General features: G+C 40.5%; 1 protein-coding gene across 6 annotated transcripts in view; it reads left to right on the top strand.

The window, feature by feature from the left end:
* Window positions 1-13,449, top strand: part of CREB5 (cAMP responsive element binding protein 5) — a 405,584-nt gene that overhangs the window by 142,319 nt on the left and 249,816 nt on the right. For all 6 annotated transcript variants that reach the window (XM_041727846.1, XM_041727845.1, XM_041727844.1 and 3 more), the window contains one exon: window positions 12,708-12,880. In XM_041727846.1, coding sequence (XP_041583780.1) covers window positions 12,708-12,880 — 173 coding nt within the window. The remainder of the gene's footprint in view (window positions 1-12,707; window positions 12,881-13,449) is intronic.

A 13,449-nucleotide genomic window follows, 5' to 3' on the forward strand; every position in this document is an offset into this window, starting at 1 on the left:
GTAGACATATTAGAGGTTGTGGCCTAAAAGTGAGACCTTGGTTTGAGGGTGTGTAACTGGATTCAGAGGAGCCGTGCTTGCCCCGGCTCATCTTTGTGGGGTGGAGCTGGGTTACTTGGGCACATTGTGGGGTAGGCTTTGCTCGGCCTTGTTTGTATTGTTTTTATCAATCTCATCATGATTTGTTAATCATGTGCATAAATGCAGAGCAAGTTGAGTTAGTGACAGTCCTGTCCTTACATGGTTTAAGTTAGAGAGAAAGGAAATAAACATACAGATAACTTTTTTTTTTTTTTTTTTAAGTCATGGTAGATAGGGTGGAGTGCAAACTGTGTCCTGTGTCCTGGTGGGGTTTCTGATCTTCTGGATATCTTGCATATAATAATGTGTGTGTGTGTATATATATATATATATATATATATATATATAATAATGTGTGCATATATTCTGTAATGTATATGTGTGTGTGAGATTATGCATGTGAATAGAGAAAATATTGAGAAAGATACAGTAAAATATTAGGGTTTTTTTCTGCATGCTGGGATGATGTGTGATTTTATTCCTTCCCGCTTATTTTTTTCCTCCTCAATTTCCTCTAACAAGCTAGTATATTGCTTGTGAAATAAAATAACGCAAGTTTAATCAAAACATACTTGTACTAGATATTTTCCGCCCAGGACCATTCTTCCCTTTTCCCACCTTGCTCTCTACACTGAAAGGCTGACCTTTAACCTGTGTTTTCTCGTTGGATTTGGGCCAGTGACCACGAAACTACCATAGCAAGTTCTAGAAAGGAAAAAAAGGGAGCCTTGGTGTCTACTTTCCCAGCTGCTTCAGTTAGTTATCTTATTTGGCCAAGGATCTCAGGTCTTGCCAGGTGTCCTATCCACACAGCTCTCTCCTCCCTGTCTCCTGCTAACCTCTCTCTCTCTCCCCTGAGGTCTGAATAGCCTCTCCCTTTTCTCACTTCTGTAGGCCTAGGGATGCTAACAGAGACCTACTGAAATTGGCCCCAGGGTACTGCACTTTGGCTCAGTGGCTTCCCTGCACTCTGCCCACACCTTTGCAAATAGTTCCTTTATTAATCATTCCTCAAATTATGCAATCTGACTGTGCTGTCTGTTTCCTCCTGGCATCCTGAGTGATACAGTAGTGAAACTCTAATTGAAATTGTACATTTATCTGCAGCAAGTCTGCCCAGACTAACTAAAAGCATCAATTTCTTTTTGTTTGACTAGAATTTTATCAACGCTGTGAAATAGTAGTGTCTGATGGTACAATAGAGTGAAATGAGATTTTAGAAATTGAGGAATGTGAAAGCTTCAAAAGACTGTTATGGGAAGATGAATTCATACTTTTAAAGAAGTATTTTCAAAACGTGGCATTGCAGGGAGAGAGAGAGAAAAGAGATTGCTGGTGGTAAAAAAAAAAAAAGAAAAGAAAAGAAAAGAAAAGAAAAGAAAGAAAAAAGGGAAAAAATGCAGTCACTGGACTTTCTGTACTTTTTCTTGCATATTGTTTTAAGAATAGGGATCAGTAGTAAGTGGTTTGGCGCTTTTGCATTGGAGTAAGTAAGGAAGGAGTGGATGCCATACCTGGGAAAGGATGAACTAAAGGAAATATAGATGCAGGGAAGCAGAGTTGTAATTTTAGAGTAGCCAGCCTTAGATGGAGGGCTCACTGGGAGGTAACATTTGAGCAAACATTTGGAGAGGTGACAGGAGCTGTGAGGATAATGAGAAGAAACCTTCCCATCGCTGGGGAGCAGCCAGTGACAAGGCTGCTGTAGGTTAGTAGAACGTTAGGGAGGTCAGCACATGTCTGGAACAGAACAAATAAGGTAAGGAAGGAGTAGCAGGAGATGAGATCAGAGTGATAATAGGTGGTATCATGTAGGCTTGGGGATGTACCTCATATGCCCTGTAAATATGGAAACTGTCTCATTGACCCCCATCACATTTTTCTTTATGCCTAAGGATACAGAGAACCCAAATTACCAGTAAGAATTCCTATTTTAAAAGTTGCTCTTAATGTTCAGACAGGATTTCCAGAAGCTTCTTGGAGGACTGTTGTATCTAGTGGTAGCCAGTGCCCCTATGCTACACAGCAAGCGATGTTGGTTTCATATGGTCAGAATACAAATACAATCTCTTTCTATCAGGATTTCATCAAATAGGATCGACTAAATCTCTCATCGATTTCCTGTGTTGCATTATGTAACTTGGTTTGGGTCTCAAACTTAACAAACACCGGTAGCTATGATTCAGTTTCCTTGGAAGCAATAGCGATTGAAGTGTACTTGTCTTCCAATAAAATATCCACTTCCCAGGATAGAAATCTGCTGCTTAATTAATATCGATCATTAGCACAGCAGAGCAGTAACTTCTGTTTGTAAAGTACCGAACAATTTACAAAGCAAGGCCATTCATGGCAAGCCACCTGACGGGTTCCACCAGAAGTGAAATGAAGGCCAAGTACTCTTATTCTCTATTGTTTCGGAGGAGGAAGTCTAACTTGTAGCACATTTTCCTTCCCACTGAAGATCACATTTCTATTTTATGTTAAGAGCGTGCTGTTGCCAAATATTCAGGAATGCAGATACCCAACCAGTGCTCCAGGCAGGGGAGTTTTCAAACAAATTCATCTTCGTGGCCAGCCCTGCCCTCCAGCTCTTTTGGCTTGAAGAGAAGAGCTGAGAAAGGGGGGCGGAGGGAGAGAAAAGGCAAAATCTCTTCTCAAATCTGCAGTATATCATTAGCAGCTTTCAAAAGAGTGTTGCATTTATATTTCTGGTCATTAAGTAAGTATTTGATTCTCTTTGAAATATGGAGAAAACAGACCCTCAGCATCCTCGTGGTGGTTTTAGATACACTCTTACTTTTAGCAATTTTACATTGCTGGTAAGAGAGGAAGAGAAATGTGTTTAGCAATTCTAGAATGGGCCATTTGCCTCTTGTGTGGCTATAACGGGTTTCTAGTGTGCCTCCTCACCATTGCCCTATAGGCTTCAGTGCCCCTTCCGAGATATTCAAGAATCTTTTCTTCCCTGTGCCATACAGAAATGTGAGCCTGGTACTGCCATTGGTGCTATTCGTATCCCTCCCCCATCCGTGCCGCAGGACCCCAGTTCCTTGCTTATTTGTCATCATTTCAGTCTGGCTCTTCCTATCTATTTTCCAGTTACTGAAGGAGGCCTGTCTTGGCCTCACTTCAACCAGTGATTTGAATTGACCAAACACAGGGCAATTTGAGGAGACTTGTTTGAGCTGTTTCTGGCCTCTGTCAGTTGATATGACTCGTGAGGATTCAAATCAGCAGATGTTATCTCTTTATATCTCAGGCTTAGGATGACCACGTGCCCAACTTAGACAAGAGGAAGTTGTAAGCTGATTGCTCTTCATTCCTGTATCGTCACCTCAGAGATCACGATTCATTTATCCTTTTGGTCATTGGTTGTCTCGTTCTTTGTTGGCACTGAGCTGGGCACTAGCTGACTCATACCAATTAATGGGACCACTGTGGGGTCTGGAGTGCTCTGGGAGGGACCAGAAGGGTTGGAAGCCACGAAAACAGTAGGAAGCCATAGTGTGATTGGGATAGGAGGTAATCAAACTCTGGAGATCAGGAGATAGCAAGGAAAAGACAGATGTGGGAATCATAATGAAGGCAAAATCAACAGACTAAGATACTGAGCAAGATCATGTGCTCCATGGTGGAACTCACCATGTGTAATCAGAGCTTTAAAAGAAGTATTTATGGGATAAAATGGAGGACAAAGGAGTGGTTAATTGATTCTACCTTGTGTAGAGGTGGTATCAGCATTGGTAGTGATCATGATAATAGTAATGATAATTACAGTAATGGCTGCTAACATTTACTGGACAGTTAATGTGTCCAACGTTGTATTAACTAACTTAATATTTATAAAAATCTTACAAGGTATAGTTGTTCCTGTCTAACAAATGAGAAAACTGAAGCAAAGAGAAGCAATAAACTTGCTCAAAATCACACATCATTCATTTATTTACTGAATAATTGAATTTATGACACATCTACAAGGTGCATGTCAAGGAGCAGACACATGTTCTCCGATGAACATGGTGTATTCCCTGGCCTGAGTTTGCTGGAGGAAACACTTGTGGAAATAAGTCAGGCCCTTTAATGGTGGTGTGGAAAAGGCACTGTGGGAGCACAAAACAGGGAACAACTAATGGGGCCAGAAGGAGTGGGAAAAACCTCTACAGAGGAGGGGACATCAGCAGTGGATCTTGTGTTGACTGCGAAGAGGAAAAATGTGCAGAGAAAAAAGAAACATGAAATGGTGTGGAATAGTCAAGAAGCATCGAGGTCTGTGTGTGTGAATGAGAGGGGAGAGGATAGAGAGGATGGATTGCCAGGAGGTGATATGGGAAAGATTGATTAGAATTAGGTAGTAAAAGGCTTGAGCCATATATCAGAGGTATGGCCAGCAGAAGTGTTTAAGTAGGCTGATGCCACAGCTTTCTTGAGGAAGACTCTTGAGACAAGAGGAACTTTACCAGTGAGCAGTGAGTACAATATTTTCAGTAGCATTAGACTAATTTCTAACTTCTAAGATATCCATAGGTGCATCAATCACAGAAATTTGCTCAACTGTGACTCTAGTAACCTGAATGAAGTGGCATCATTTCCTTCCTTTTAACCCATATGATTATATTTAGCAGAATTAACCAAGACAGTAAATGAGGTGAGAGCAGAGACACCGAAGGTCTGTGGCATTGAGAATCTGAAAAGGAAGGAGCAGGATCTTTGAGAGACACCCAAAAACTGTTTCTCACAGTCAAAGGTGGCACTTGAGAAGACCTTTATTGTCTTGAGCATTTTACTACAGTATTAAATGAATAGCTATAAAATACTTACAGGGATGTTTCAGGGCTCTGTTGTCTAAACCCAGTATTAGAAAGGATGACAGAGGTCTGGAGTTGGAGGAAAGCATAGCTGGTCAAATGGATCTTGCTGCTCTGTATCCTGCACACTCAAGTCTAGAACCCCATTTGGGGGTGGGGCTGCCTACCTCCTGGAAACCCGTGAGTTGCTAAAGGCCACTGAGGGGTCACATCAGTGTGGGGCTGCTTTTCTACCCACTGTAAGGGAAGTTGCCTTGGAAGTTGAACCCAACTCAAACATCAGAGAAATTATCTCTTTCTCAGCCTTTTTCTTAAATTTGTTGTTGAGGGTGAACTAACATCAAAGAATGAGTGAGTGAGAGTTGGTTGTTATTTTTGGTAGTTTGATGAAAGTATTGTTCAACAGTTTTTGAAACACATCTTTCTTCCCTAATTTTAATCTGCCCTGTTCATTGTAAACCAGCTTAAAAAGGCCTATGTAGGCAGCATGACATTAAGATGAAGATCATTAGTCAATAACTTTGAAATGAATTAATGGTGTATTCTTAGGCTTTTCTAGGTATGAATATAGTGGTGATCACATTGACCCAAGTTAGTGGTATGACTGTAATTCTCAGGATCACATACCAGCATTAATAACTTCTTTTAATTTCTCTAGAAAGGATATTAGGTACACTTTATTTTTTGTCATGTCATTTTCCACTAGAAAATATTTTTGCAGCAAGACTATGGAGGCAGTATGGCTTGGTAGGTAAGAGCCTAGACTCCTGAAGCCAAGTGGTCTAGATCTGAGCTCTTCCACTTATTAGTTGTGTGACTTTGAGCAAGTTACTTAACCTCTCTGTGCTTCAGTTTCCTCATCTGTAACAAGAGGATTAATAATCCTGTCTACCATCTAGATGGATAAGGATTAAATGGGTTTTCTGACATAGGGTAATGCTGTGTATGTGGTAACTATTATTAGTAATGTTTCTATTAAAATCCAATCAGTCATGGGGAGTAGCCATCCAAAATGAACACTACTCTCTGAGCTTCACTTTTGGGACTATACACTATGCTAAAAGGAAGAAAAGTACATGTTTGCTGTTAGCACTGTGCTGGGGCATCTGTCATCTCATTCAATACTTACTACAATCCTCTCCATTAGATGATTATCTCTATTTTATTTTATTTTATTTTATTTTATTTTATTTTATTTTATTTTATTTTTATTTTGATTATCTCTATTTTAAAGATGAGGAAGGTATGGCTCAGAGAACTTAACATACTTCAGATGATATGGAACTGATTTGAACCTGAGCCCTATTCTGGTGCTCATGTTTTTATTCTGTACCATGGCTCTCCTTAGAATTCTTCTGGAATAAATAGCAAACTCTGAAAAAGCAGAATTTAAATGTGTGTGTGTCACGGCTGGGGTTTTCACAGCACTCTGTGCTCTCCTTTCTTTTCCTCTCCTGCAGAGGTTGCCTGAGATGGTTTCTTGTCTAATGTTGTTTATCTTTCACTGTGTGGCTACAATAAGGAGAATGTTATGGAGATAGAAGCAGTTGGCATTGCCCCTGGTCTCCTCCCCAACCCCACCCCCCACCATGTTCCCTTGAATACTTCAATGTCTCCTCTATCATGGAGCAACCTGCCCTCTTAGTAGGTTTCAAAATACTCACACTGGTATTCTAGCTTCTGAGAGCACCAGAAAGGAGGAGTCAGAATCCTTCTAGAATCCTTCCTGGACCTCCAGAAAGCTTAGTTTCTTCTGAAAGGTTAGAACTTTTGTTATTCTGTGAATGTGTCAGACATATTTTGGATGCAATTCATGGATGTTTATATCTGGGAAGTTCTGAAAGTCTTCATAACTGCCTGGGCATCATTAAGATGCAGACAATTCCAAGATTGCACAACTTGACTTGTAAACGCGTGTTGGGATGACCCTGGCTCTTTATGGAGAAACCCATAAAGTCTCCACACCTTGGCAGTTGGACAGAATATAGATTTGAAGATAACATTTTGGGACATTATGGGAATCAACAACCTTTTCCCTGTGCGCTCCAACTTTTACTTTCATTTGTGGTCCACTGCTGTTCATCCTTCATTACCACACCCTGAAATTATAGGTATTTGTAAGAACGTATATTCATATACATTGGGTTGTTATTTTGCATATTGTATTCCAAGCCCATGCATGCAGAAGGACAATTACCGCTCTACCTCAAGCTCACTGAGTATGCAATCAAGACTCATTATGCCCCTGGTTCTCATCCTATTCACACCCTTTATGTCTCAGAACAACAGTGAATGGAGAACAAGGTATATTACAGGATATGAAGGGTGGAAGAAGTCAAAGGAACATGCAGAGAAATTGGAACCAAGAAGTGAACAATTTAGGAGAAAGTAGTTTGTAGAGTTTTTATGTATGAAGTTCGAGAAATTTTACTTTGTGTTGGATCCGTTTCTTAAATCATGATGCCTTGGGTCTGGCATAAAGCTATAATTTTCAGAAGGCTCATTTCTGCAAAAGCTTATGGTTATGGAGAAAAATCAGTGTTTCTAGGCCCATGAATCAGAGTCTAAAAAGTCTGTTTGGATATTTAAGGTCTCATAAAATATAACATAGAAAGAGACTTGTGGAGTATCAGAGCTGGAAACAATCACGGAACCCAGATAGTCCAGCCCCCTGCTTTTAGCAATGAGGTTACAGAGATGAGGGAGATTGAACGATTTATCCAGATTATGTGGCTGCAAGGAGGAACAGAGAGCCAGGACTAGAAAAGACCTCCTAACTCCTAAGCCAGTATATTTTCAAAATTATCACACATTACTAATCATTTGGAAGCACTGACCCAAAGTATGAACCATGGCTCATAAGTGAGAAAATCTTAGCAATAGAAGAAACCTTGGAGGTCATGTAGTGCCATCTCCCTCCATGTAGCACCATCTCCCTCCTGATGCACAAGTTCTCTTGGTGACATCCTTGACAGATGGCCACTAGTCTCTACTGGCTTAACTCCGAGGCCAGAAAGTTCAGTACTTTACAAGGCACCTTGTTTCGTCTTCGGATAAAAGGTCAAATTCATATTTTAAAAGCATCAGTCAAGAATGAGTGAAGGTGACTAGAGGTGAATGGCATATTTTTAGTGATGGTGAGAAGTTTTCTGTCTTTATCATCTTAAAATGAGGATAATAATGATGGCCTTCTAGTGTCATTGTGAGGATTAGCAGTGCAGTTTATAAAGCATCTACCATAGCGGTTGCTTCAAAATAAGAACTCAAATTATAGTCATCATTGGCTTTTATCATCATGATCCCATTTTTTTGAAATTATGCCCTCTGGAGTAGTATAGACTATGTGTAATCCTACAAATATTTGAAAGCAGTTAGCAAGTCTTTTTTTCTTCAGACTAAATATTCTCTGATTCTCTTACGGTTCTTCCTGTGATGCGTTTTGGATGCCTTCATTGCTTTCATTCTCTCCTATTTGTCAATTTCCCCCTTAAAATGTGGTGGCCAAATGTGGTCAGTTCAGCATGCTCTACAGTGGAATAATTACTTCCCTTGATGTGGACATTGCACTTCTCCTACAGCATCCTAGATTTATGTTAGCATTTTTAGAGGCCAGATCACAAATTTGGCTCGAGTAAAACCTGATTCTACTACCCAGAACATAAGCTATACCTCCCAACATTGTGTCAACTGCAGATTTGACAAGCATGATTTTTACATCTTTATCCAAGCTGTTGATAAAAATGTTGAATAAGAAAAGGCCAAAGGCTGAGCCTCGAGGAACACCTCCATTCATTCTCTGAATATTGAAACCCATCCGCTGATTTGATGACACTGTTTCACCAGCTCCAAATCTATGCACCTATACTAGCAAAAATAACTCCACAAGATGTAGTCACTCATTGTGTTTTTGAAATTGGATATTTAATTTATCCAGAGGTAAAATGCCATTCTTTTATCAATGAAGACAGGTTTTGAACCCATAATTGGGAAAATGTGAACTCAGAAAATAATTTCATGTTTGAGTTACTATGTAATGCTTAAAGGAAAAAAAATATCTTCTCTTAATGTGAAATGATAATGCTTGCCTAATTGTTTATTTTTCCAAAATGTTTTGAAATTACTGTCTGGGTCTTGGGGGAAGGAGAGTGGAGAATGTGGATTTCACGTGTGGTGGAAAAAGGAGATTATTGAAGAGTTAGAATAAAACCTTTAAGAGCCTTTCCTGGGCAGCCTGGGTGGCTCAGTGGTTTAGCGCCATCTTTGGTCCAGGGTGTGATCCTAGAGACCCCAGATGGAGTACCACGTTGAGCTCCCTGCTGGGAGCCTGCTTCTCCCTCTGCCTGTGTCTCTGCCTCTCTGTGTGTGTCTCTCATGAGTAAATAAATAAAATCTTAAAAAAAAAATAAGAGCCTTTTCCATTTCTGGTGTGGTCACAGAGACAGAGATGTCTTCAATGTTGGTGGGAGAGGATGTGAGGTATATTCCTAGGTTTTTAAAATTCTTTTTGATGATTCTCATTAAAGAGTTCGTTCCTTCTTTCTTTTAACACATTTCCCTCTGAACAAAGCAAACCAACTTCTTTGTGCTATAGCACAGATCAGTTTTTCCTGGTTTTCATGTGGAGATAAAGAATGGCTGTTGCCAGCCTTTAAGCCAAAGTGCCAAAGATTCAGAGCTCACCTCTTGGCATCTTCCTCCCAGGGCTCATTTAATATTTTCTCAAGGGCTTTACTTTCCAGTCTACATCCCATGTTTGTGGCTTTCTTCTAAGCTCTTGTCCTTTGTATTTCTCTAGCCCATAATCAAACAAATGCCTTAATATCTAAAACTCTATTACCACGAACATACTTTGAGACCTCAAGGTAAATAGACAAAAAGTTAGCACTCTCAACAATTCGCCAGGGTAAAAGAGCTCCTCATACTGAATATTTTAGGAATGTCATTTCATAGTTAACTCAGTCAGTATTTATTGAGCAGTTATTATATGCCAGGCACTGATCTAAGCAACAGAGACAATGGGGAAGAGATCAGATTTAGTCTCTTCTCACATTCTGCTTATGCTTTCTAGGAAGAAACATATTAATCAAACCAAAACAATTGTGAACTTATAAAAAGTACTGAGAAGGAGAAGGTGCCCTTCACTGGGAAGACTTCAGGGAAGTCTTCCTCATGTGATACTTAATCTGAGATTTGAAGGTGGGGTCAGGGAAAGGGCACAGGTAGCAGAAGACAAAATATCCCAAGCCCCTGTGCTGAAGTGGAGCACGGGTAGTATGAGGGCAAGAACATGCTAGAAAGGTGGAGTGAAGAGCAGAGAGCAGGAGTGAGAATAGCGTGAAATGAGCTGAGAGGTAGAAAGGGTCCTTCACAGGCCTTGTAGGTCACACAAAGAGTGCTCTCAGTGTCATCTGAACCATGAAAGCCATCTAGGAATCTTGTGGGGTGGGGGATAGGAGGGTGTGGTTAAGCAGGGAGAATTGTGTGATGTGATTAGTTTTGTCTTTTATAAAGATTGCTGTGGCTGTATATGGGCAAAAGGAGAAAAGGAAGCCAGAGCAATAAGACCAGTTAGGAGACCACTGTCTAGTCCAGGAAAGGGGATGAGGCTGGTTGGGTGTAGGCTGGTGGGAGGTGACATGGAAGGATAGAAAGAGATGAAGGATACATAAATTGAATTGTAATACTCGGGGACTGCAAATGGGAGTGATAGAAAAGAGGTATCAAGGGTAACTCAAGGAGGGCTCACATATGTTATATCCTTTGGCAATTTAAATATTATTAGTTTAAATTTTAGATTATTCAACTCTATTCATAATCCTTGATAGCACAGCACAACAGAAGTAATTCTAAAAAGAAAGTCTGAAATCATTCTGTGCCTCAGATCTATTATTGGCAAAGTAGGTTACTGTGAGCAAGATGAAAAATTGTTGAGTATCTCTAAGGATCCAAACAACGGAGAAAAGAAAAGTATTTATAACTGTTGATTTTGTTAAGGCTTCATTGAGACCCAGGGAAATGTGTTTGTTAAGGCTCACTTTCAAAAAAAGTACCACAATTATCTTTATTTTCAATATTATTTTAGTTCAATTCTCTATGTCTCTAGACCCTATAAAAAGAACGTTAAAAAAAAAAAACACTTAAAAAAAAAGAACTTAAGCTTATCCCTACACTGCCACTCCAACACAAATCACCATTTCCTTTCATCTTGCTTTAACCAACCACAATATTTTCCCACGTCAGAAAAACCTTCCAGTGTATAAGAGGAGCCTTTGGACCGTGTGTGTGTGTATATAAGCCTGTTCATGCCTCTGGGATCCCACGATAACACAGTCGGCTCACAGCCTAAGCCAGGTGCCCAGTTTCCATCTGGACTCCTGACAAACTGTGTGGTCAGGATTTAGAAATCAGAAATCTGGGAAAGGTGCAATGTGATGGACACAACCACCCCAAATACCATATATGTTATCACCATCATTTAACACATAGTGCAGGAAATCCTGTTCTTTGCAGAAGAACTTCAAAGAACCACTTCTGGTTCTCCTGGGTAACATTTATTTTTTTCTTTGCTAACCCCAAAGCGCAGACAGATATATATTTTCCTTCTAGTAAATTGCTAGTGACACTCCATTTCTTTCCTGCCATCCTCAACCCATTGTCCAACTGACCTCTCAAATTTCACTACCCTTCTAGGCTGAAGAGCTATGCTTAGCTGTTTACCGAGGCCCACTTACTTACTTGGCTTTCCACTGCACTTTCCCTTTCTTTTCTGGGCTCTGAATTTCTCACCTTTTAGCTCTGCCATATTGATGAGACAACTTCTGCCCCTGTGAATCTGCCTCTGTCACTCCTTTTGTCCCAGTGACTTTCTTTTCTAGGAAGAGCTATCTTTTAAGATAGCTTTACCTTTCATGTTTTACCTTACTGTTGCATTTTAAACAAAGAAACCTTCATTTGGGTCATCAGAAATAAGCAGATGATATTAGTTCCCTTAAGTGACTCAGATGTCTCACTTATGCCTTCACTAGTTTATTCATGCAGTGTATATTTACTGAGTGCCTACTGTGTCCCAGGCACCATGAGAAAGAGAGAGATATGAACACAAACCTTCTGCATTCTAGAGGAAGACAGTGAACAAATAAATGGACAAGCAGTCATTGTTCTGTATTCCATTATTCCATAAAAATTGTTAGAGATTGATTTTATGATCAACATGAAGTTGCAACTGAAAGTTGCAACTTAGGCTTTTAGCATTGGATTCCAGACACCCAGTCATATGTTCCAGTCATCTATCCTCACTCTCCAGGCAGTTGAGCTTGGGTCATGAGTACCCAGATTATGATTTGGAAAAGTAGTAGTTTCCTGGGGAGAAAAAAAAAGTAGGTGGTTGGCCACTCTCATAGGGCTGTAAAAGAAACAATAACCTAGTGTGTGTGTCATTCAAAGCAGGATGCCGAGCACCTCTTCACTAAATCATAGTATTGTGCACTTACCACGGAAATCATTTTCAAATGCGGTATATATCACACCAAGTCAGAGAGGATATGCACCAAATGTCCCTGATACAAACCTCACGTTGGGATGGTGACAGAGTGATTAGTGAACTTCAGGATATTTTCTAGTGTGCCTTACTGTTAGGGTAAATAGTTATTTTTCATCTGCTCATAGTTGTAAGTTATAACAAGATGGATGGATCCATAGCTTGCCAGAAGCCATAACTCTTTATTTAGTTGACATGACCAGATTCCCAATTTCGTCCTCTGAGAGCTTGAGAGTACAATAAAACATTGACTTCTGACCATCCTCTCTGTCTTCTCTGGGCAGAATATCTCGATGCATAACACAGTTGGTGGGGCCATGGCGGGGCCCGGAACTCACCAGCTTGGCAGCACCAGAATGCCCAACCATGACACCAGCGTTGTGATTCAACAAGCCATGCCGTCACCCCAGTCCAGCTCTGTCATCACTCAGGCACCTTCCACCAACCGCCAGATCGGGTAAGGAGACTTCTTCAGCTGTCTCTAGGGTCTGGCTGGAGCTCAGAGAGTGTTCTGGACCTTCTCCTTGTTTCTGGTGCTCAGATTGGATGAGATAGAAGTTGGTGTTCCTGGCAGTGTGATATCACCTGGCACCTAGCGTGATGCTTTTAACGGGAGAAGGGAGGGGAGTCCCCATTTGGTGGAAACTGTCTGATCCTGAACTTTGGGGAGCAGAGCAAGTCATTCTGTGTCATCGTTTCTTCAGATAAGATTTGTGAACTTCAAGATGACTAGAAAACATGTTGGGTGTTATGGAAAGCAGAGCATAATTTTCAGGACAAATGCTTGAGGATGGTAGAGGGAAATTTCACCAGCTCACTTTCCTCCCCAACACAGTATGTCCCTTTTTTCCTAAGATCTGCTGAGCCCATCCCCTGTGTCTTCTACGTATTTCCATTTCTCCTTCCTCTGATTATCCTTCCTTGCTTCTTTTCCTTGTTAATACCTTCTTATTTGCTCTCGCCTTCTTCCTCTATATTGGTCCAGGCTCATTCCTGGAGTAGACAAAACAAAAAAAGCAAACCCTT

Source organism: Vulpes lagopus, chromosome 13 (genome assembly GCF_018345385.1).
Source record: "Vulpes lagopus strain Blue_001 chromosome 13, ASM1834538v1, whole genome shotgun sequence".
Taxonomy (NCBI): Eukaryota; Metazoa; Chordata; class Mammalia; order Carnivora; family Canidae; genus Vulpes; species Vulpes lagopus.